Raw genomic sequence first — 22,753 nt, forward strand, 5'->3', positions numbered from 1 at the left:
ACATCTGGAAAGGCTCCCTGATTCCCACAGATGCTCTCTGGCTGCTTCTTCCTCTATGATCTGGCATAGCCTGTACACATTCTTTTTACTAAAGCATTTCTCATGGTGAATGTTCTTATTGTCAGCTCCAGGGCAGTGACTAGCTTATAGTTCTATATCCCCAGCTCCAGCATTATGTCAATCACTTAAGAGTCACATGATAAATATTAAAGAAATACTGGGCAATAATTATAAAGTAATAAGAATTATGTTTGGGGCTGGGAATGTGACTTAATGGTAGAGTATTTGTCTAGCATGCATGAAGCCCTAGGTTCGATTCCTCAGTACCACATAAACAGAAAAGGCCAGAGGTGGTGCTATGGGTCAAATGGTAGAGTGCTAGCCTAGAGCAAAAGAAGCCCAGAGGCAGTGCCCAGGCCCTGAGTTCAAGCCCCAGGACTGGCTAAAAAAAAATTATGCTTGAAAGGATTCAGAACTACTAATTACAGAGGCAGGAGAAGTTGGCAATAGTGATAACAATCAACCACATAATATTCAGGAAAACTGTATGAAAGCTGTACTTTGGGAAATTCACTGGACTGTATTAAAACAGAGGAGAGTAAAAAGGAAACAAACATAAAGACAGATCAGCTAGGACATAACTGCAGAATCCATGTTTAAAACTGAGAACCTAGGAGGATGCCAGTGATTCACACCTATAATCCTAGCTACTCAGAAGAGACTGAAATCTGAAGATCACGGTTCAAAGCCAGCCTGGGCAGCAAAGTCTGTGAGATTCTTATCGCTAACCACTCAAAAACCAGAAGTGGCACTGTGACTCAAGCGGTAAAGCGATAGCCTTGAGCTCAAAGAGGCTCAGGGAGAGCACCCAGGCCTTGAGTTCAAGCCTCACAACCAACCAAAAAACAAAAACTGAGAACCTATAGAAAGTGTGGCAGCAGCACTGAGAACATAGGGAAGCTGGAGGGATTCATGAGACACAAAGGAAAATGGGGGGGGGGATGCAGGGGGCGGGCACATGCGGGGGGGGGGGGGAGGGGGGAAAGACCACGAAAAAAACAGTACATGAATGAAAAAGAAAATTTCAAAGAAAAGCTAATCTGGAAAGATTAGCCTCCATTTCAGTGAACTGACATGAAATACCAAAGGGAAATGTTCTGCTACTAAAATGGAACTTTGAGCCTAATGATAAAAATTTTAATCTCCAGTTGCTCGCTTGATTATTCTCACAAATGCATACCAGCACTTACCTTTTTGCCCGCTCCAGGTCATCATTGGCCTGCTCCAGCTCCCTTACATACTTATGCAACTGCTCCTTAATAGCCCGTGTCTGACTTAAATCATCTTCTAATACTGAAACCTGCTTGTAGCTTTGTGCATACTGATGTTCTAATTTTTCCTGAGGGCATGAGTACATGAAACAAAGGTTGTATTGTTAAAATACAGTCTTTTAATAAGAACATAACACAAACTAAAAGAAAACAAAATAATCTGCTCACAATCTGAGTTGATGACACCCCCTTCTTTTCACAATATGTAAAAAACTAAATGGCACATCTATTCTTGAGTGTCTTATACAAAACTTTGATAATCAACTATTCTCCTCTAAGAAAGAAATCTAATAATGCTCTCTGAAAAACAAAAAACATTTGCCATAAGATTCCCAAAGTTAAAGCCAGGTGTCAAGCCAGGTGCCAGTGGCTCACGCCTATACTCACGCCTATACTCCTAGCTACTCAGCAGGCTGAGATCTGAGGATCGTGGTTCAAAGTCAGCCCAGGCAGGAATGTCCATGAGACTCTTATCTTCAATTAACCACCAGAAAACCAGAAGTGGGGGGCTGGGAAGGTGGCTCAGTGATAGAGCGCTTGCCTTGCATGCCTGAGGCCCTGGGTTCGATTCCTCAGCACCACATAAGCAAAAAGAAAAAAGCCGGAAGTGGCGCTGTGGCTCAAGTGGTAGAGTGCTAGCCTTGAGCTGAAGAGCTGAGGGACAGCGCCCAGGCCCAGAGTTCAGGCCCCACGACCGGACCAAAAAAAAAAACCAGAAGTGGCACTGTGGCTCCAATGGTAGAGTGCTCACCTTGAGCTGAAGAGAGCAGAGAGACAGCACCCAGGCCCAGTGTTCAAGCCCCACCACTGACCCAAAAAAAAAAAAAAAAGCCAGGTGCCGGTGGCTCACAGCTGTAATCCTAGCTACTTAGGAGGTTGAGATCTGAGAACTGTAGTTCAGGGCCAGCCCAGACAGGCAAATCCACAAGATTCTCATCTCCAATTAACCAATAACAAGCCAGAAGTGAAGATGTGGCTCAAGTGGTAGAGTGCTAGCAATGAATGAAAAAGCTGAGCAAGAACAAGAGGTCTTGGGGGGGAGGGGGGAGGCTGGGAAGGGATGTGAAGGGTAAACCAAAGGAGGAGGCTGCAATGCTTGGTAAGAAATGTACGCATTATCCTGCCCATGTAATTGTAACCCCTCTGTACAGTATGTTCACAAATAAAATTAAATTAAATTAAAAAAAAAAAAAAAAAGAACAAGAGGTCCCCCCCTGGGGCTGGGAAGGTGGCTCAGTGGTAGAGTGCTTGCCTCACATGAAGAGGCCCTTGGTTCAATTCCTCAGTACCACATAAGCAGAAAAAGCCAGAAGTGGTAGAGCACTCAATTTGAGCTGAAGAGCTGAGGGACAGCGCCCGGGCCCAGAGTTCAGGCCCCACAACTGACGACAAAAAAAAAAAAAAGAACAAGAGACTCTAAGTTTTAAGGCCCAGAAAAAAATTCCCAGGGGCTGGGAAGATGGCTCAGTGGTAGAGCGCTTGCCTTGCATGCCTGAGGCCCTGGGTTCGATTCCTCAGCACCACATAAGCAAGAAGAAAAAAGTCAGAAGTGGCGCTGTGGCTCAAGTGGTAGAGTGCTAGCCTTGAGCTGAAGAGCTGAGGGACAGCGCCCAGGCCCAGAGTTCAGGCCCCACAACTGGACCCAAAAAAAAAGAAAAAAATTCCCAAAGTTGATGGGGGAACCTCTCTGGGTTCTCAAGTTGAGTGAAACTGAGGGTAAGCTCAAAAGTAGACAGCCATTCAACTCTCATACCCTCCTCTACCTTGTCCACATCTATCCACTCCTTACAGAAACACTTCCAAGCAATTGGCAAAGGTGGGTGATGAGGAGTAGAAAAATCCTTTTACTTCAGAAAACTTTTCCAGAAGAGAAATTTCTAACCCAAATTGAATTCCAAACAAACCTAAAAAGTGCTATAAAAAGTGAATAGTTCATATAATTTTAAAGTACTGCACAATGAGAATAATCTGACAAAACAATCAGACAATTTCTGGAAATTAGATGAACTGTAAGAAGGAACATTATAGCTAAAAAAAAATGACCACCTTAAAATTCCTAACTGACTTCCTAAACTCTTGATCACATGAAAGAAAACATCATTCAAAAATTCACCTTAAAGCTGGGCACCAGTGGCTCACATCTGTAATTCTAGAGGCTCCGAAGCCTGAGATCTAACAATCGCAGCTCAAAGCTAGCCCAGCATGAAAATTCCCTACAAGACTCTTATCTCCAATTAACCACCAAAAGACCAGTGTTTCAAAGTCAGTAGAGCACTAGCCTTGATAAAAAAAAAGCTCAGAGACAAGCCTTGAGTTCAAGCCACATGGCTGACCAGGAAAAAAAATTCACCAGGCACTGGTGGCTCACACCTGTAATCCTAGCAACTCGGGAGACTGAGATCTGAGGATCACAGATCAAAGCCAGCCAGGAAAGTCTGTGAGACTCTTACCTCCAATAAACTACTTAGAAAAAGCTCAAAGTGGCACTATTGCTCAAAGTGATAGAGAGTTAAAAAGCTTAAGTGAAAAAAGCTTAGGGACAGCACCCAGACCCTGAGTTCAAGTCTCATGACCAACAGAGAGAGGGAGAGAAGAGGAGGAGAGAGGGATAATAAAGGGGATTAACCTGACTAAAATACATGCACGTGTAAATACCATGCTGAAACCCCTCTGTGTACAATTAAATTATAGGAAAAAGAAAAAGAGGGCTGGGAAGGTGGCTCAGTGGTAGAGCGCTTGCCTTGCATGCCTGAGGCCCTGGGTTCGATTCCTCAACACCACATAAGCAAAAAGAAAAAAGCCGGAAGTGGCACTGTGGCTCAAAGTGGTAGAGTGCTAGCTTTGAGCTGAAGAGCTGAGGGACAGTGCCCAAGCCCAGAGTTCAGGCCCCACGACCAGACCCAAAAAAAAAAAGAAAGAAAAAGAAAAAGAGAAGGAAGGGAGGAAGGAGTCGGGGAGGTGGGGAGGAAAGGGATGGTAGGGGAAAAACAAAGGGGGCTAACAATGCTTGATGGGATATGGACTCATGACCTTGCTCATGTAACTGTAACCCCTCTGTACAGTATATTTACAATAAAAAATATTATTTAAAAAAAAAGATGAATTTCAGGCCTATTTGGTAGGCAGGTCCCACTGTGAGGAGGGAGGGTGATAGATGGGATGAATGAGGGAAAATATGGCTGAAATACTTTACATTCATGTGTGAGAGGAAAGAGGGATGATGGGGAGTGGTGGAGGGGTGAGTTTTTAATCAGGTAATATTATATGCATGTATAGAAATATAATGAAACTCCTTTATATAACTAATATAAGCAAATAAAAAATTGTTTTTAAAAATTTACCTTAAAGCCAGGTGCCAGTGGCTCAGGCCTGTAATCTTAGCTACTCAGAAGGCTGAAATCTGAGGCTTCTGGTCCAAAGCCAGTACAGGCAGAAAAGTATATAAGACTCTCATCTCCAATTAACCACCAAAAAGCCAAAAGTATAGTTGTGGTTCAAGTGACAGAGCAACCTTAAGCAAAAAAGCTAAAGGAAACCAGACACCGGTGGCTCACATCTGTAATCCTAGCTACTCAGGAGGCTGAGATGTAAGGATCACGGTGGAAGCCAGCCTAGGCTTAGAAAAGTCACCATGAAACTCTTATCTTAATTAACCATTCAAAAACTGAAAGTGGTGTTATGGCTCAAGTGGTAGAGCACTAGCCCTGAGCACCAAGAGGCTCAGGGTCATCACCAGGCCCTGAGTTCAAGGCCCAGTACCACACACAGATAAACACGCACACACACACACACACACACACACACACACACACACACAAAACAAACAAACAAAAACCGTAGGCACCTGTTAAAGTACAGGCCTGTAATCCCAAACTCAGAAGCCTGAGGCAGGAAAATCATGCATTTAAGGCCTGCCTATGCTACATAGTGAAAGCCTGTCTCAAAAAATAACAAGACATCTTGTGCTATTTGTGTTGTGTATGTGTGTGTGCATGTGTGCATATGCGCGCGCACGCACGCGCGCACACACACACACACACACACACACACACCAGTACCAGACTTGCACTCTCCATCAACTTTTCTCTCTCAGTCTGTTTTTACAATCATTGCTGGTGCTCTACCACTTGAGTCAGGACTCCAGTCCAGCTTTTTCCACTGGTTAACTGAAGGTAGTCTTGAGGGCTGTTCTGCCCACCCAGGCTTCAAAACTTCAATCCTCTAAAAGTCTTGGCCTCCTGAGTAGCTAAGATTACAGAAGTGAGCCACTGCACCTGGCACCTTAGGCCTCCTACTGTATTTTTTTTTTATCACCTTCTGTTCTTTTTTTTTTTTTTTTTTTTTTTTTTGGTTGGTCGTGGGGCTTGAACTCTGGGCCTGGAGGCTGTCCCTCAGCTCTTCAGCTCAAGGCGAGCGCTCTACTACTTGAGCTACAGCGCCACTTCCGGTTTTCTGGTGGTTTATTGGAGATAGGAGTCTCAAGGTCTCTCCTGCCCGGGCTGGCTTTGAACCGTGATCCTCAGATCTCAGCCTCCTGAGTAGCTAGGATTACAGGCGTGAGCCACCAGCGCCCGGCTTTCACCTTCTGTTCTTAAGCACCACTTAAAAACTGTATTTCTCATTTTAATAAAACCCAGTATATTACACAAACCTGTCCCCAGTACAGTAGCTTCTACTGCCCCAATTACCTTTAATGCCTCCACTTCATATTTCAGCCTTTGGTTATCAGCTTGCAGGTCTCTATTTCTTTGTTCAGCCTGAACTAATTGTGCCTCCAACTCTGCTTCTAATTCTCTGCTTCCTTCCTGGAATTCAACTAGCTCATCCCGAGCTTCCTGGAAGCTAATCAGAAACAAAGTAGGAAGGTGAGTAATAGTTGGAACAGCAAGATTACCTTCAAGAACATTACATAGCAAGTCAGTAAGGTTTGCCTATAATCTAGTATGCTCACAAAATATGTTAAACACTAAAGTCACTATCTTGAATTTACACTGTATATTCAAGACTCAGTGAAAATTAATTATATGTCTCCAAGAGACTCAAACCAGTGATTACGATACTTAAGAAAATTCATCTACATAGTTCAATAACATTAGCATATTCAGGCACACAACTTAAGTAGGATGAAATGCATCTTTATTTTCACTAAGGTAACTTAAATCAGGCATTACCTTCAATTCTGTTCAATAGAAATCACAGAGACTCTCACATCACAATAGTTGATGCACCTCTTTAATTTTCATTTATTCTCATCACTAATTCAAAATGAGATAGTTACTACACTCCCTCCCTCAGATCATTTTTATCTAATTCACTGATACATTATAATATCATAAATTAGTTTAACATTTAGATAATTACTTCTGATATATGCAATTGGTTTCTATTACTTAATTTAATGCATTCAAACACACCCTTCAAAGAAGTCTGCAGGCCTTCACAGTCTGTGAAGGCTGCAGTACAAGAAAAGGTGAAGAGGGCTGGGAAGGTAGCTCAGCGGTAGAGTGCATGCCTTGCAAGCATGAGGCCCTGGGTTCGATTCCTCAGCACCACATAAACAGAAAAAGCCGGAAGTGGCGCTGTGGCTCCAGTGGTAGAGCGCTAGCCTTGAGCTGAAAACCTGAGGGACAGCGCCCAGACCCAGAGTTCAGTCCCCATTACTGGCAAAAAAAAAGAAAGAAAAGGTGAAGATTCCCCCACCAGGCACAACATCTACATTCACTTGCACAATGGAATACCTGGCTTCAGTGACAACAATGAAAGAGCAATGAAGTCTGATAAGGCTAACTCTGCTCACCAAAGTGGGAAAATGTGTAAGTATTTCAGAAAGATTCCTTCATTATTGTTTTTTGGGCAATACAGGAGTTTAAACTCAAGTCTGGCACTTGCTAGGTGGGTGATATACTGCTTGAGCTATGTCTCCATTCTAGAAAAGTGTCTGTTTTTAAGAAAGGAATTTTTTTATGTATGTGCAGTACTAGTTTGAACACAAGACTTTATGCTGACCAAGAAAGCACTCTTAGGGCTTAACCCACATTCCCAAGCCCTTTTTTTGTACTCATTTGAAATAGATTTTATCTTCCTGCCCACTTCAACTCACCTATTTTAGGATTCCCACCAGAGCTAGGAGATAACAAGTACACATCACTTCCTGCACCTCACTTACAACATGGGATCTCATAAACTTTACTACCCAGGCTGGCCTTGAACTATAATCCTCCCATTCTCAGCCTCCCAAGTAGTTGGATTACATGTGTGACCTGTCTGTACCCAGCAAGAAAGGAATTTAAAACAAGTTTGGAGACTGGAATGCAGCTCAGGAGCAAAGTGCTTGACTGGCAAGTGAAACATCCTGGGTTCAGTCCTCAGTGCCAAAAAAGAAAAAGACAAAAAAATTTAAAACCCAAAGAAAAAAAATCAATAAATAAAACAGGTTTGGGACTGAAAAGCTATTATTCATAAGATTTCCCAACAAAGGGGCTGGAAAGGTGGCTCAGTGGTAGAGTGCTTGCCTTGCATGCATGAGGCTCTGGGTTCAATTCCCCAGCACCACATAAGCAAAAAGAAAAAAGCCGGAAGTAGCACTGTGACTCAAGTGGTAGAGCGCTAGCCTTGAGCTGAAGAGCTGAGGGACAGTGCCCAGGCCCAGAGTTCAGACCCCATGACCGGACCCCCCCCCCAAAAAAAAAACAAGATTTCCCAACAAAATAAAATTAAACTTTTATAAAATATTCTATGAATTTCATACCACTCCCTCAGAATTTGGCTGGCTCTAGACACTAATAATGCATGCCCAGAGAGAACTAAAGTCTATTATAAGATCTCCAAATGAGCAAATAATGAGGCAGAACCAGTACATATACAAAGACCAAAGATAGGGTGACAAACCTAAGAGGAAGCAAACTATCAAAAGAAATCATAAATGACACTAAGGTTTCCTACTATTTTAATAATCTGAACAAGTATAAAGACTTACTGCATTTTATAATATCTAAATATTATGACTATTTCTGAAATCACAATCCTAAATCTGAAATTCTAAGTTTAGCTTTACGCTTTTAAAAACATTTCCCACCGGGTGTCGGTGGCTCACGCCTGTAATCCTAGCTACTCAGGAGGCTGAGATGTGAGGATTGTGGTTCAAAGCCAGCCTGGGCAGGAAAGTCTGTGAAACTCTTATCTCCAATAAACCACCAGAAAACTAGAAGTGGTACCATAGTTCAAGTGGTAGAGTGCTAGCTTTGAACTGAAGAGCTGAGGGACAGAGCTCAGGCCTAGAGTTCAAGCCCCACGACCAACAAAAAACAAAGAAACACACAAAAAAATATTTCCCAAGACATTATATATTCCAAATGTCCTCCTCTATTTTTAGTATGCTTTAATATTACCTTTGTTTATACTTCAAGGACAGTTCCTTCCAATAAGCAGTCTCTTCTTTTAAACTTGAAAAATCTGGTATATCTTCACCATCCATGATCAAGAAAGCCTATGAAGTATTTAAAATAAACTATTATAAATAAAACAAAAAAAAAACATCGAAATCTAAGATCTGGGACAATATTGAATCTGCAGAATTCTGAATTAAGTTATATATGCATAGTCCTAGAAGTAGTTAACATTTTCACAGAAATTACACACATCCATTGCCCCCTCAGTGACAACCAATACTACATGAGATCATGACAGGAGACAATACAAAGGCTTCAGGTACAAAGCCAGTGAGGCACTTTTGGTTACAGCCCAGGTTCTGGTTAACCCAGCCCACAGACACATCCTGCACAGAGTTCCAGCAGTTGCTTTATAGCCAACTGGTCTTCTGAGAATCAGCTGACAGCATCATGTCAGAAATGCTGCTACTGCACAGCCTTCCCTGTTGTACAATTGCTTCAAAATACTCACTAGAGACACTCCATGCCAGGTGACACATTCCCAATCATTTACTGCTATCACATTTCTAAAAGTTACCTTGTAAGTCCAAGCTTCCTCCAAAAGTCAACTCATCTCCAACTTCAGTGATCTTTTCCCACAGTGTTCAGAGAGAAGGTAATCAATCTATTTAATTACCTTGCATTTGAACTAGTTAACTAAAATTCTGAATTAATGGCCAGGCCAGATGAAATACCAAAACTGTTTCCTACAACCCTCCCGTAGGACCTTAGTTTATATTCCAGTAATCCTGTTCAAAACGTCTTATCATACCAAACTATTTCAGGTGTGGGTATTTTCTCTTGTTGAATGGCTTTCCATTCATACATTTCAAAAGTTCCTATTTTTTCCTTAAAATCCAGCTGTCATCATTTCCAGAAACCTTTTCTTGACCTTACCCAAACAGCATTAAGACCTGTTACACTCTTAGCTACCTCTATACACCACCATCCCACCGTATGATTTAACAATAACCTTACCTCACTTAGCATGTTCCAAGGAGTAGGGAATCTTTTTCTGCCAAGGACCATTTAGGTGTTTATAAAATCACTGTGGGCCAGGCACCAGTGGCTCACACCTGTAATCCTAGCTACTTAGGAGGATGAGATCTGAGGATCACTGAGGATCACAGTTCAAAGCTAGCCCAGGTAGGAAAGTCCATGAGACTCTTATTTCCAATTAACCACCAGAAAACTGATAGTGGCACTGTGGCTCAAGTGATATAGCACTCGCCTTGAGCTAAAGAGCTTGAGACACAGCACCCAGGCCCCAGAGTTCAACCCCACGACCAACAACAACAACAACAAAAAAATCACTGTGTGCAAAACAAAATTATTAATACATGGAGATGGCCATGGAAAGTGTATGACAATCATTTTGTATCTATCAAAAAGCATACATATCTATCTGTCTCAATACGCTACAACTCTGTCTCCTATTAGGCTATATAGTATTCTGATTTCTGTCCCAGCACAATGGGACATACTACATGTTCAATAATATTTACTGAATTAAACCATAATTGATTCAGCCTAATCCATACAGGGCAGCTAGGACTGAACACAAGCTTTACAAGTAAATTAACAGGAGATATAGACAACTCTTCTAACACAGGCCTCGCCAGAACTCAGTCACAGACAAGAACAAATAGAACTCCAGTTTCCAGGTAGGTATACTAAAGGAATATGAGTGTGATTCTTGGTTTTTATTTTCTTTTTTGGGGGGAGTGGGAGGTTGGGGTGGTTGAGGGCTTTGAATTTAGAGAACATTGAGCTTACTAAGCAGGCACTACTTGAGCCACAACTCCCACCCATGAGTGTGATTCTTAATGGAAAACTAAAAAATAACTTTATATGTTTAGCTTAATTCCTTTGAGGCCTTGCTCAATCAACTCTTCCCTGATCATACTATTATTACCTTGACATTTGTTAGGCAATCTTCTAGTTACCTTAAATTACCAATTAGCCTGAAAACTTCTTTGAAAGAGATCAATCTTTGACATACCTGTATCCCTTCATGGCACTGAGCATACTATATTGTTCAAAGAAAACACCTAAGGTTGGCAAACATTTACTGAATACCTAATAAGTGGCTGATATTAGTAAGCACTGGACAAATATTTGTTAACCAAATACGCTCTCTTATAACCTGATTACCCTTACACTAGCATATATTTGTCTGTTCATCCTATTCTTGAGATATCTCTACAACACTTTGTGTGTGTGTGTGTGCCCGCACACAGCACATGCACACATGTGCATGCATGCTAGTCCTGGGGCTTGAAGTCAGGGCCTGAATGCTTTCCCTGAGCTTTGTTACTGAGGGATAGCTAGCACTTTACCAGTTGAGCCACAGCTCTACTTCCTGCTTTCTTGTTGTAGTTAATTGAAGATAAAGAGTCTGCTAGACTTTGGTCCCTGGGCTGGCTTTGAACTGTGATTCACACTCAAGATCTTAGTAGCTGGGCTGGAAAGGTGGCTCAGTGGTAGAGCGCTTGCCTTGCATGCATGCGTCCCTGGGTTCGATTCCTCAGCACCACATAAGCAAAAAAGAAAAAAACTGGAAGTGGCACTGTGGCTCAAGTAGTAGAGCACTAGCCTTGAGCTGAAGAGCTGAGGGACAGCACCCAGGCCCAGAGTTCAGGCTTCACGACCGGACCAAAAAATAAAAAATAAAAAGATACAAAAATAAAATTAAAAAAAAAAAAAAGATCTTAGTAGCTACATGAGCAACTAGAGCCTGACTCTTTATAGTACTTTAAAATGTTAACACCAGGCTAGGAAGGTGACTCAGTGGTTCAGTGCTTGCCTTGCATGCATGAGGCCCTGGGTTCGATTCCTCAGCACCATATAAGCAGGGGGAAAAAAAAATCCAGAAGTGGTGCTGTGGTTCAAGTGGTAGAACACTAGCCTTGAGCTGAAGAGCTGAGGGACAGCACCCAGGCCCAGAGTTCAGGCCCCACAACCAACAAAAAAGAAAAAAAAATGTTAACACCACAGAGCTGGGAATCCTGGTAAGGCTTGGTTCTAGGATTCCAATTCTAGCATTAAATTGCTTAATACCTTAGGGCCTCAGATTTTTCATCTAATATGGGTTTTGTCAACACTACATGACTTGTTTCTGCAAATATATATGTATATATATACATATATATATATACATATATATATACACTGAGTAGTAAAAAATAGATTTTTGTAACCCTGTCCCTTCACCAAAGTTCCAGATATAGACAAAATTTTATTTGTAATTAGGTTGATTTGTAATGCAGTATGAATAAAGACAAAAGGTATTTGCATTTCAGATGATTCAATGTGCTTATTAGCATAATCCCATGGTACCAACAACTCCTCTAGAGTTATTACCTAAGTATCCTTGAGGGGAAGGATACTTTTTGCCAGTCTGGGGCTTGAACTCTGGGCTTGGGCACTGTCCCTGAGCTTCTTTTGCTCAAGGCTAGCACTTGAGCCACAACACCACTTCTGGCTTTTTCTGTTTATGTGGCACTGAGGAATTGAACCCAGGACTTCATGCATGCAAGGCAAGCACTCTACCACTAAACCACATTCCCAGCCCCAGAGGGGAAGGTATATTTTAACAATTCAGATGAAGACAAAGTATCAGGCATGTGAGCTGGCATCTAGAAATGAGGCAACAGCCTCTGTATCCTTTAAATGCTCTAATGTCCCCAAAATTGAAGAAAGAAAAAACAACTGAAGAGGAATGAAAGGTTAAGTCTCACTAATTAGCTCCTTGAAGGCAGGATCTATGTTCTATTTATAAAAGCCTTCCACCTTCCTCATCACCAAAACTAGAATATAAAAAGCTAAATAAATACTATTTAGAAATTTACAATCTATTCTTCATTATTCCCTCTTTACTTTCCAAGTACCATTTTACTAATATTTGAATTCTTTCAGGAATGAAATAATCACAAAGATTTGTGGACATTTTATTTCTACCTCAAAATGCACCATCATTTACTAAAACAAGATGATGTCATGCTACATTCACAGTGACTTGTGCAAGTCCCACATCAGTAAACAGAGATTTGATAGATCTTATTGGGGAGGCCGGACATCGGTGGCTCTCGCCTGTAATCCTAGCTACTCAGGAGGCTGGAGATCAGAGAATCAAGGTTCAAAGCCAGCCCAGGCAAGCAAGTTCATGAGAATCTTATCTCTAATATACCACTCAGAAAACAGGAAGTAGTGCTGTGTCTCAAGCGGTAGAGTGCTCGCCTTGAGCTGAAGAGCTGAGGGACAGCACCCAGGCCCAGAGTTCAAACCCCACGACCAACACACACACACACAAAGAATGTATCGGGGAAAATTTTGGAGAAAGCACTTCATACCAATGACTTCAATCACCATCCAGTACTACAGTCTTAAAACTACTGCAAAACCAGTAGCATGAATAAGAGAAAATAATAGGACCTAGGAAACTCAGAAGAAGGGTTAAAGGAGATGGGGAACTTTTTTTCCTCATAAAATAACTCAGAAGGGTTACTTCTCACACAAATCCTGAGATCACAAAAGAAGTGAGAAAAACCATGACCACAACAACATAGGGTGCAGGATACAGGATTCAAACCCAGGACTGCTATGAAGAAGTCCCAGGATGAAGCCTAGTTCATCAAGGCCAAAGAGGAGCTCAGAAAAATGGCTCCAAGAAAGAGAGGAAATCCCACAGAACAGGTGGTATGACTGAGAAGCTGTTTAATATGAGGCTGTAGTGAAGACATACTTCCCTTCTGTCACCTAGAAAACAGCATATAAGGGGTAAAGCATGGAGGTCAATACCAGCTATACAAGAGGCATGGACAGAAGGATCACAGTTCTAGACCAGACCCAACAAAAAGATAGCAATATCCTATTATCTCAAGAAAACAAGCCTGTGAGCCAAGCACAATGGATTATGCCTATAATTCCAGCTACTCGGGAGGAAGAGATCTGGAGAATCATGAGCTGCCCAAGAGAAATGTTAGTGAGATGCCATTTCAATCAATGAGCTGGGTGAATCAAAGCTATCCCTAAGCAGACACAAAACCTTAGCTGGAAAATAAAAGCAAAACAACAAAGGGTGTGGCTCAAGTGAGTATCTGCCTAGCAAGCACAGGCCAAGTTCAAACCCCAGTACCACACCACCACCCTATCTCAAAACGCAAGCTGGAGTCAGATATTCATGTCTAAACCGGGTATGGGTGGCTCACATCTATAATCCTAGCTACTCAGGAGGTTGAGATCTGTGGATCACAGTTCAAAGACAGACCAGGCAGGAAAGTCCATGAGACTCTTATCTCCAATAAGCCACTCCGAAAACTGGAAGTGGTGCTGTGGCTCAAGTGGTAGGGTGCTAGTCTTGAGCTGAAGAGCTGAGGGACAGGGACAAAAAAAAAAAGATATTCATGTCTATAATCCTAGCTACTCAAGAGGATGAGATCTGAGAATCGAGGTTCAAAGCTTACTTGAGTAGACAAATACAAGTTATTCTCATCTCCAACTAGCCAAGAAAAAAGAAGAGGAGCTAGAGATATGGCTCAAGTGGTTCAGCGCCAACCTTGAGTGAAAGAATGAGAGATCCTGGGCTGGGAATGTGGCTTAGTGGTTCAGTGCTTGCCTAGCAGGCATGAAGCCCTGGGTTCGATTCCTCAAATAGGCACTGTGGCTCAAGCAGCAGAGTGCTAGCCTTGAGCAAAAAGCTCAGGAACAGTGCCCAGGCACTGAGTTCAAGCCCCAAGACTGGCAAAAAAAAAAAAGAATGGGCGACCCTGAGCTCAAGGTCCAGTACCAGCAACATCCCCTCCAAAAGAAAGCTGGGTGTGGTGGTAGTGCACACCTATATTCCAGCTGTGCAAAAGGCTGAGGATCACAATCCAAGGCCAACTAGGGCAAAAGCCCAAAACTCTTATCTGAAAAATAAACATAAAAAGGGGTGGGTGTCGGGCTCAAATGGCAGAACATTTGTCTAGAAAACACAAGGCCCTCAGCTCAAACCCAGTCCTGCCAAGAGAGAGAGAAGAAAAAGAGAGAGAATACAATTGAAAACTTTGGAAAAGCAGGGCTAATTGATGTGGTTTTGTAGTAGAACACTTGCTTAGCATACACAAGTCCCTATATTTGATCCCCAGCATCCTCCTTCCCCCACCAAAAGAAAAAAAATATGCCACAGAGGGAACAATTAATTATTTCAAGTCTACACTTTTTAGTTCACTGATTTTTATGTTTTAAGGAACTGGGTTAAGTTCCATAAGATTATAGCCATCAACAAATTTTTTAGTTTTTGTATTCAATTTGTTGTTTTAAGGTTCTAGGATTTGGTAAAGCTTTTTTTTTTTTTTTTTGGGGGGGGGGGGGTCTGGTCGTGGGGCCTGAACTCTGGGCCTGGGTGCTGTCACTTAGCTCTTCAGCTCAAGGCTAGCACTCTACCACTTGAGCCACAGTGCCACTTCTGGCTTTTTTTTTTTTCTGCTTATGTGGTGCTGAGGAATCGATCCCAGGGCCTTACGCATGAAAGGCAAGTGCTCTACCACTGAGCCACCTTCCCAGCCCCAAATAAAGCTTTTTTGCTCAAAGCTAGCACTCTACCATTTGACCAGAGCTCCACTTCCAGCTTTTTGGTAGTTAAGTGGAGATGATAGCCTCATAGACTTTCCTGCCTGGACTAGCTTCAAACCCTGACCCTCAGATTTCAGCCTCTTGAGCAGTTAGGATCACATTCATGAGCCACTAACACCCAATTGTATACTGTTTTTTTTTTTTGTTTGCCAGTCCTGGGACTTGAACTCGGGGACTGGGCACTGTCCCTGAGCTTCTTCTACTCAAGGCTAGCACTCTACCACTTGAGTCACAGCACCACTTCTGGCTTTTCTGTGTATGTGGTCCTGAGGAATCAAACCCAGGCTTCATGCATGCTAGGCAAATACGCCACCACTAAGCCACATTCCCAGCCTAGTATACTGCTTTTTTATGAGATGATTTTTGAAGACTCTATGACAAGAACTCTCAGTTTTGATGTCTCAAAAGTGTTCTTGTTTTTTGAGATACTGGGGTGTGAACTCAGGGCTCGGTGCTTGTTAAACTGATGATTTACCACTTGAGCCATGCCAATGACCCTGATTCTAGCTGATTATTTTGACTTTTTAGCCAAATCACAATCTTCCAGATCTCAGCCTCTTTAGTAGCTAGGATTATAGGTGTGAGCTAAAACAATTATTTCTTGTCTTTCAGCCTCTAATCACTGGGCAGCAATCTTAAGCCCTTAAATACTCTCACTTCCATGCATTAGATACTCCTAAATTACATATACGCTTTCTGGAACAGGATGACTATCACTACCTCTACATTGGACATTTGAGTCACTGGTAACTCCTCTCTTGAGTTTTCTATACTTTTTGTTACTAGGCAGCATGTATTAATATTATTGATCACAGAGTCCATAAGGATAGTGTCCTTACAGTTCCTAGCAACTGTTAAGATGCCTTCCTCAACATCTAACATTTATTTGAATGTACTGTATTTTGAAAGTGGGGCCAATCCTTCTATAAAGAGAATAAGGATTTTTTTTTTCTTTTTCCTTTTTTTTTTTTTTTGACGGTCATGGAGCTTGAACTCTGGGCCTGGGAGCTGTCCCTGAGCTCTTCAGCTCAAGGTTAGCACCATACCACTTGAGCCATAGTGCCACTTCCAGGACTGTTTTTATCTTTAAATGTTAGTCACATGCTCCGTTTGAAACTTCTCTGTGTAGGGATGTTTTTTGTTTTTTCAGACCCATGGGTACAGAATCAGAGACATTATTGCTTTGAAAAGTACCTAGCTAAGTAGTGGTCCCTGGAGAACAGAACTGTTTACACCTGTAGGTGAACTGTGTAGTATTCACTTAGTCTGTTGCTTTATTATTTAAGAAGGGACTGTTTCTTTATTCATGGATATATAACAACATAAAAGTTATACACATTAACGGGGTCATATGCATATACATACACAACGTCCATTGTTCAAATTGGGTTAAGCATATTTATCTTCTCAAACATTCATCAATGCTTTGTGGGGAAAACATTTATCAATTCTTCGTGGTGAAAACTTTCAAAAATCCTTCCAGCTTTTAAAAATGTATTGAACATAATTATTATCTCCAGACACATATTCTTTTTGTTGTTGTTAAAATCGAAATTTATTTTACAAAAAAAATCAGATATTTTTAAAATAGGAAGAAAGAAAACAATTATATCTATTTTCCTGAGAGAATTCTTTGGACATTATGGTTAGGGTTAGAGATAGTTCTTGAGTTAAGGTTAGAGTTAGGGTTAGGATATGGGTCAGCTTTAGGGACAAAATGAGTTTTCTATGAACAAGTAGAAGCAAAGTATATGCAAGACATAAAGGAAGATATACAGGAGTTTCCTTACAATTGCTCTTTCACATCAGTTAGGTTTTGTTTTATTTTTCAAGTCACAAATACCTTTTAATCTGCATAATCATAGTCATTTTTATCTTAATCTACATTGTTTATGAACTCTATGACCTTTAACAATAAAACTACTTTTTTACAAATCAGATGATATGTACACTTCTTTCCTTTTGCTTAGTATCAGCTGTTCCCTCTTTCTCTCTCATTCCCTCCCTCCCATCACTTTTGAGTTGCTTAGTTCACTTTTATCAAAGTCCAATGTAGTTGATGGACTCCTCTGCTGTATTTTTTTTACCCGCTTTCCACTGATTCTACCAGGCACATATTCTTAATACAATGATCAACTTTTCCATCAGTATCCCCTTATGATACATGTTTTAAGGAATCTTTTGCATTAAACTTCTTAAGGATCTAGTTTTAGTTCTTCCATACTCTTTATCTAACTACATTGGTATCAAATAATTCTACCAAAATTATTTTAATGTTTCTATTTCATACATGCTCCTTAACTCCTTAGTTTTCTTAATGAATCATGTGAGCTGAATTTTGGCCACAATTTTTCTAATCCACAGGTCATTTTCTCCACTTGCTTCTTAGCTCTTCAAGCTGTATTATAACCTATACCAGAAATTTCTTACTAAAATGTCCATCTTTTCCAGAGCAAATCAATTAAAAGCATTTATCCAAAAACAGGTGTGAGGATCAGCAGCGCAGCCTGGTTAAGAACCCAGATCCTGAAGCCAAGTAGCCTATGTTGGCTTAGGTAATTGAATTATTCAGTATCCCAATTTCTCACTATAAAATGAGAATAAACACTAAAATGAAGTCACCTAACAGAGACTGAGTATTTGTAAAATTACTTGGGCATGTCAGCCAAATGTTCGACCACTGTGCTACAAAACCAGTCATGTAAAGTACTTGAAACAGAGCCTGGCACAAAATGAACATAGCATAAATGTTCTTTACACTATAAAAAAAGTTGACAATTCAGCTGAGAGCTGGAGGCTCATGCCTGTAATCTTAGCTACTGAGAAGTCTGAAATATGAGGATCGCTATTCAAAGACAGCCCAGGCAAAAAAGTCTGTGAGACTCTTATCTTCAATTAACTGTGGCTCAAGCACTAGCATTAAGCAAAAAAAAAAAAAAAAAAAAGCTCAGGAGCAGAGCCCAAGCCCTGAGTTCAAGCCCCAGCAGACACATGCATACTCACGCACACATGCACACACACAAAGTTAACAATTCAGTAGTAGACCTTTGAAATTTGACCACATAGTAGACTTCAAATTTGAATGTGTGAATGTAAGTGCATTGGTTCTGGGGTTTGAACTCAAGGCATGGGCACTCAGTCTCTTAGCTTTTCCATTCAAGGCTGGTGCTCTATCACTTAAGCCATACCTCTACTTCCAGCCTTTTGCTAGTTAACTGGAGGAGATAAAAGTCTCATGAACTTCCCTGCCTGGGCTGGCTTTTACCACAGTCCTCAAATCTCAGCCACCTCAGTAGCTAGGATTACAGGCGTGAGCCACCTGCACCCAGCCAAAAATTTTTTTAAACATGCCAATTATTATGTAAAATTAATCATTTCAGGGAGTTTAGTTCATATTCCAGGGATATCAGCAGTACTGAAAACACTTAGGAAAAGCCTTTTATGTGCTAGATTAAAAACTAGGCAAAAAGTTCACACACCTTATTTATTGCTTCCTCAATCTGGTTTTTCACTCTCATTCATCAGATTTATAACCCTTTATTATTTTTTTTAATTTTTTTGATCAGTCGTGGGGCTTGAACTCTGGGCCTGGGTGCTGTCCCTGAGCTCTTCAGCTCAAGGCAAGCGCTCTACCACTTGAGCCACAGTGCCACTTCCAGTTTTCTGGTGGCTAATTGGACATAAGCTTCTCATGGACTTTCCTACCTAGGCTGGCTCTGAATCTCAATCCTCAGATCTCAGCCTCCTGAGTAGCTAGGATTACAGGCATGAGCTACCAGTGCCCTGCTAACCCTTTTTTAAAACCAAGTTGTCTACAAAAACAAAAATGTGCTACCACTGCAGATAATCACAAGACTGGTTCAGGCACAGCCTCAAGTTACATTGGGAGGATATATTCAGTCTGTCATTTGAAACTATGTAACAGGAGATATGGCCATGGAAGGGTAGCCAATAGAAAAATATACTGCTAAAAAAAATGCTTATATGGTAAATCTACAGTTCTAAAGGTAGAATAAACACAGATAATGGAGTATCCATTGCTCTTCCCAATCTTCCCTTTAATATTCTGTCTCCTACATGTAGAGTATAAGTCTCAAAATTATAACTTTTACATCAAGCATTATATACTAATGACCTCCAGATATTTAACAACAGTTAACTCACTTAGTTTAAACCAGCCTGTCGAAAATGCCTTATCTACAAGGAAGCAATTCTTTGTAGTGGTATGAAAATCTATTTTATATGATAGTGTCTTGTTTACAAATAAAGAATGGACTGACTAGGTTTTATAACCCCATGCAGTTACATTTACAGTATTAACTTTCAAAGTCAATCATAAATAAAGTCTCCCTTTCTGTCCTATCAAACTTCTTTTTCTATCTTATGGAGTTCTTAGAAACTTACACCAAAAGTAATTTTAAGGACTAGAGGCATAGTTCAAGTACCTGCCTAGCAAACCTAAGGCCCTGAGTTCAAACCTTACTATCAAAAAATTATTATTATTTAATCAAATTGATCTAAGAATTAACTTAAACCATTTTGTAGATGCCATGAAAGCAAGATCTATGTTTTATTGAAGTTTCTCTTATTTCAAATTCTCCTTAATCAACTTCAACTTATATAACTAAAAAAAGTCAAAACTGCCAGACACCAGTAGCTTTCACCTGTAATTCTAGCTACTCAGGAGACTGAGATCTGAGGATAGAGGTTTGAAGCCAACCAGAGCAGTAAAGTCTGTGAGACCCTTACCTCCACTAAACTACCAAAAAAGCCAGAAATGGGCTATGGCTCAAGTGATAGAGTGTAAGCCTTGAGCAAAGAACCTGGAGTTCAAGCCCTAGGATAGACAGACAGCAGACACAGACAGACAGACAGACACACACACACACACACACACACGTACAATCAAAACTGAGCTATAGCCAGCAACACACACACACACACACACACACACACACACACACACACACACACACACACACGTACATTCAAAACTGAGCTATAGCCAGCCAGCTCACACCTATAATCCTAGCCATTCAGGAGGTTGAGATCTGAGGATAGCAGTTCAAGGCTAGCCCAGGCAGGAAAGTTTATTAGACTCTTAGCTACAATTAGCCACCAAAAAGCCAGTAGTGAACTTGTAGCTCAAGTGGTATGGCAAACTAGAGTTGAGTACCCAGGCCCTGAGTGCAAGCACCAGTACTAGCACCAAAAAAAAAAAAAATGATCTACAGATGTAGCAGGGTTTTTTTTTTTTTGGGGGGGGGGGGGCCAGGAGGGGGGGGGATTGGGTCATGGGGCCTGAACTCAGGGCCTGGGCACTGCCCCTCAGCTCTTCAGCTCAAGGCTAGCACTCTACCACTTGAGCCACAGTGCCACTTCTGGCTTTTTTCTTTTTGCTTATGTGGTGCTGAGGAATCGAACCCAGGGCCTTAAGCATGCAAGGCGAGCGCTCTACCACTGAGCCACCTACCCAGTCCCCAGATGTAGCAGTTTCTATATGCCAGATGCTAGCTAACTTCTAACAAGGACTAGCTAAAGCTTTTGTTTTTGTTTGCTCCTTGTGCATTCCGATTTTAAATAAAAATACTGAAATTATTAATAATAATTCAGAAAAAAATGCCTCTTATTCAGTGGTCTTTTGCTTCTCTTCCCTCCTTACTGGTGCATTTCACTCCATCAACTTCATGATTTAGCAAAAACATCACTCTATCGCTAACGTGCACTGAAACCAACATAATTCATCAGGCAAAATAAACAGCCACCCATGAACAAGCTTCAGAGTAAGATTTTTCTCATAACTGCACAATTCTTCCATGAAGTTTGCTAAAAAAAAAAAAAAAAAATTACTGAACAAATCATTTCTAGCTTCTGGTATAGCTTTCACGAGTCAAATTTTCTGCCTTACTTTCTAGCTCAGAAAGGTACCAAAAACAAACAAACACCCTCACAAAATTAAAGAAACCGAAACTCTGAGCCTAGAAATGTAAAAAAAGCAGCACCCCTCACCGTTTGGCTAAAGCTCAAATATAAATCACTTAACTGCCCTCTACCTAGGGTTCAATCTCCCCATGCAGCGAAAGGCGACGGACGGACGGGGACGGACCGACAGACAAGCTGGGTCACAACTGCAGGTCGCAAATGTTCTGAAATGTGTACGTCTGGGCGCTACGGGAATGCAACGGAATAATCACGAGTGAGTATCACTTCACTTTCTTGACAAAACTTATAGGGTGTCCTCGTCATTTACCAGGAAAATAAAAGGGGAAGGGGAAGGGGGGGGGGGGGAGGACACACAAGCACCTCGAACCTGTAGGTGACATTTCCTTGAATTCCGGGGGGGGGGGGGGGAAGGAGAGGGGATCGCAATTCGGGGCGGAGAGTCACAAGAACGCTTCCTGGCCCCCACGCGGGGAAAGAGGAGCCCAGAGGGTGCGGAGGGCGGGCGGGCAGGCGGGCGGGGCGTGCCGCTGCCACTCCAGCTGGGCCCCTGCCGGCGCCACCCGCGCCCGCACCCACGGTGCCACGTCCCGGCCTCCGTCCCCACGCCGGAGCACTTCCTCTGGGGCTGGCTGACTGGCAGACGCCCCCCCCCACCCCTGGTGGGCCACACCTCGGCCCGGGGTGGGCTGGGCCGGGGAGGGGGGGGGGAGCAGTTGGAGCGGTTGGAACAGTTGCACCCCAAGAACCTCCGCCCCAGAACCCGGTCCTCGCCGGGGCCGGCGGAGCCGCCTCAGACACAGCCCCCGGCCCCGACGGGCTCCCCCCGGGGCCAGGCCTCGGCGCCGCCACCCCGGATCGGGGCCCTCCGGGAGCGGCCCCTCACAGCCAGCTCACCTCCAGTGTGTCAAAAGCGCATGTTCGCCACCGCTCGACCCACGTCTCCGCTCCGCTGGCCTGGCCAGGCCCGCCCAGCCTCTCGGCTCCGTTCGAGTCTCGGCAGCCCTGAGCTCCACCGCTCGGACCTCCGCGCCCGGCTCCTCCCCGACACGTCAGGGGCTGCCTGGGTGTCGGAGGCCATTCTGTGACGCACGGGGGCGGGGCTCCGAGCATGCGCGGGAGGGCCGGGGGCGGGCCGGGCGGGGCCGCGGGGGAGAGGTTCGTCCCAGGAAGGCTGGCCTCAGACCGACGCGCTGACGTCAGCCGGCGAGCGTCCTTCTGCGCAGGCGCCTCCGGATACCAGGAATGGTGGGGTTGTGAAAGGCCTCGGGTTTTTAGAAACTGGGCCATTGGGAAAGGGGTGCCCTAGTGGTGCGGAGGGCCTTCTAAGCTCAAAAAGCATAGGCAACTAACTGTTCGGGGAGTAGGAAATTGAGTTATTTTTAAAACAAATTGTAGGAACTTTTGCTGTGTCTTCTAGGACACATTTCTAAATTCAGT

General features: G+C 42.6%; 1 protein-coding gene across 5 annotated transcripts in view; it reads right to left on the minus strand.

Annotated features, from left to right (window-relative positions):
• The window catches only part of Ndel1 (nudE neurodevelopment protein 1 like 1), a 91,993-nt gene extending 69,587 nt beyond the window's left edge, over positions 1–22,406 (minus strand). For 3 of the 5 annotated variants that reach the window (XR_006146163.1, XM_042670790.1, XM_042670789.1), the window contains exons 1-4: positions 22,211–22,383; positions 8,720–8,817; positions 6,020–6,173; positions 1,251–1,399 (exon numbers count right to left, since the gene is read on the minus strand). Coding sequence is in view for 4 of the 5 variants with exons in the window: in XM_042670790.1 (XP_042526724.1) it covers positions 1,251–1,399; positions 6,020–6,173; positions 8,720–8,805 (389 nt within the window). In the remaining variant the exon portion in view is untranslated. Of the gene's footprint in view, positions 1–1,250; positions 1,400–6,019; positions 6,174–8,719; positions 8,818–22,210 lie in introns of all 5 variants that reach the window. The other 2 variants (XM_042670792.1, XM_042670793.1) reach the window with 1 other exon arrangement.
• Between the last annotated feature and the right edge of the window lie 347 nt (positions 22,407–22,753).

Source organism: Dipodomys spectabilis, unplaced genomic scaffold (assembly GCF_019054845.1).
Source record: "Dipodomys spectabilis isolate Male_0828 unplaced genomic scaffold, ASM1905484v1 ptg000576l, whole genome shotgun sequence".
Taxonomy (NCBI): Eukaryota; Metazoa; Chordata; class Mammalia; order Rodentia; family Heteromyidae; genus Dipodomys; species Dipodomys spectabilis.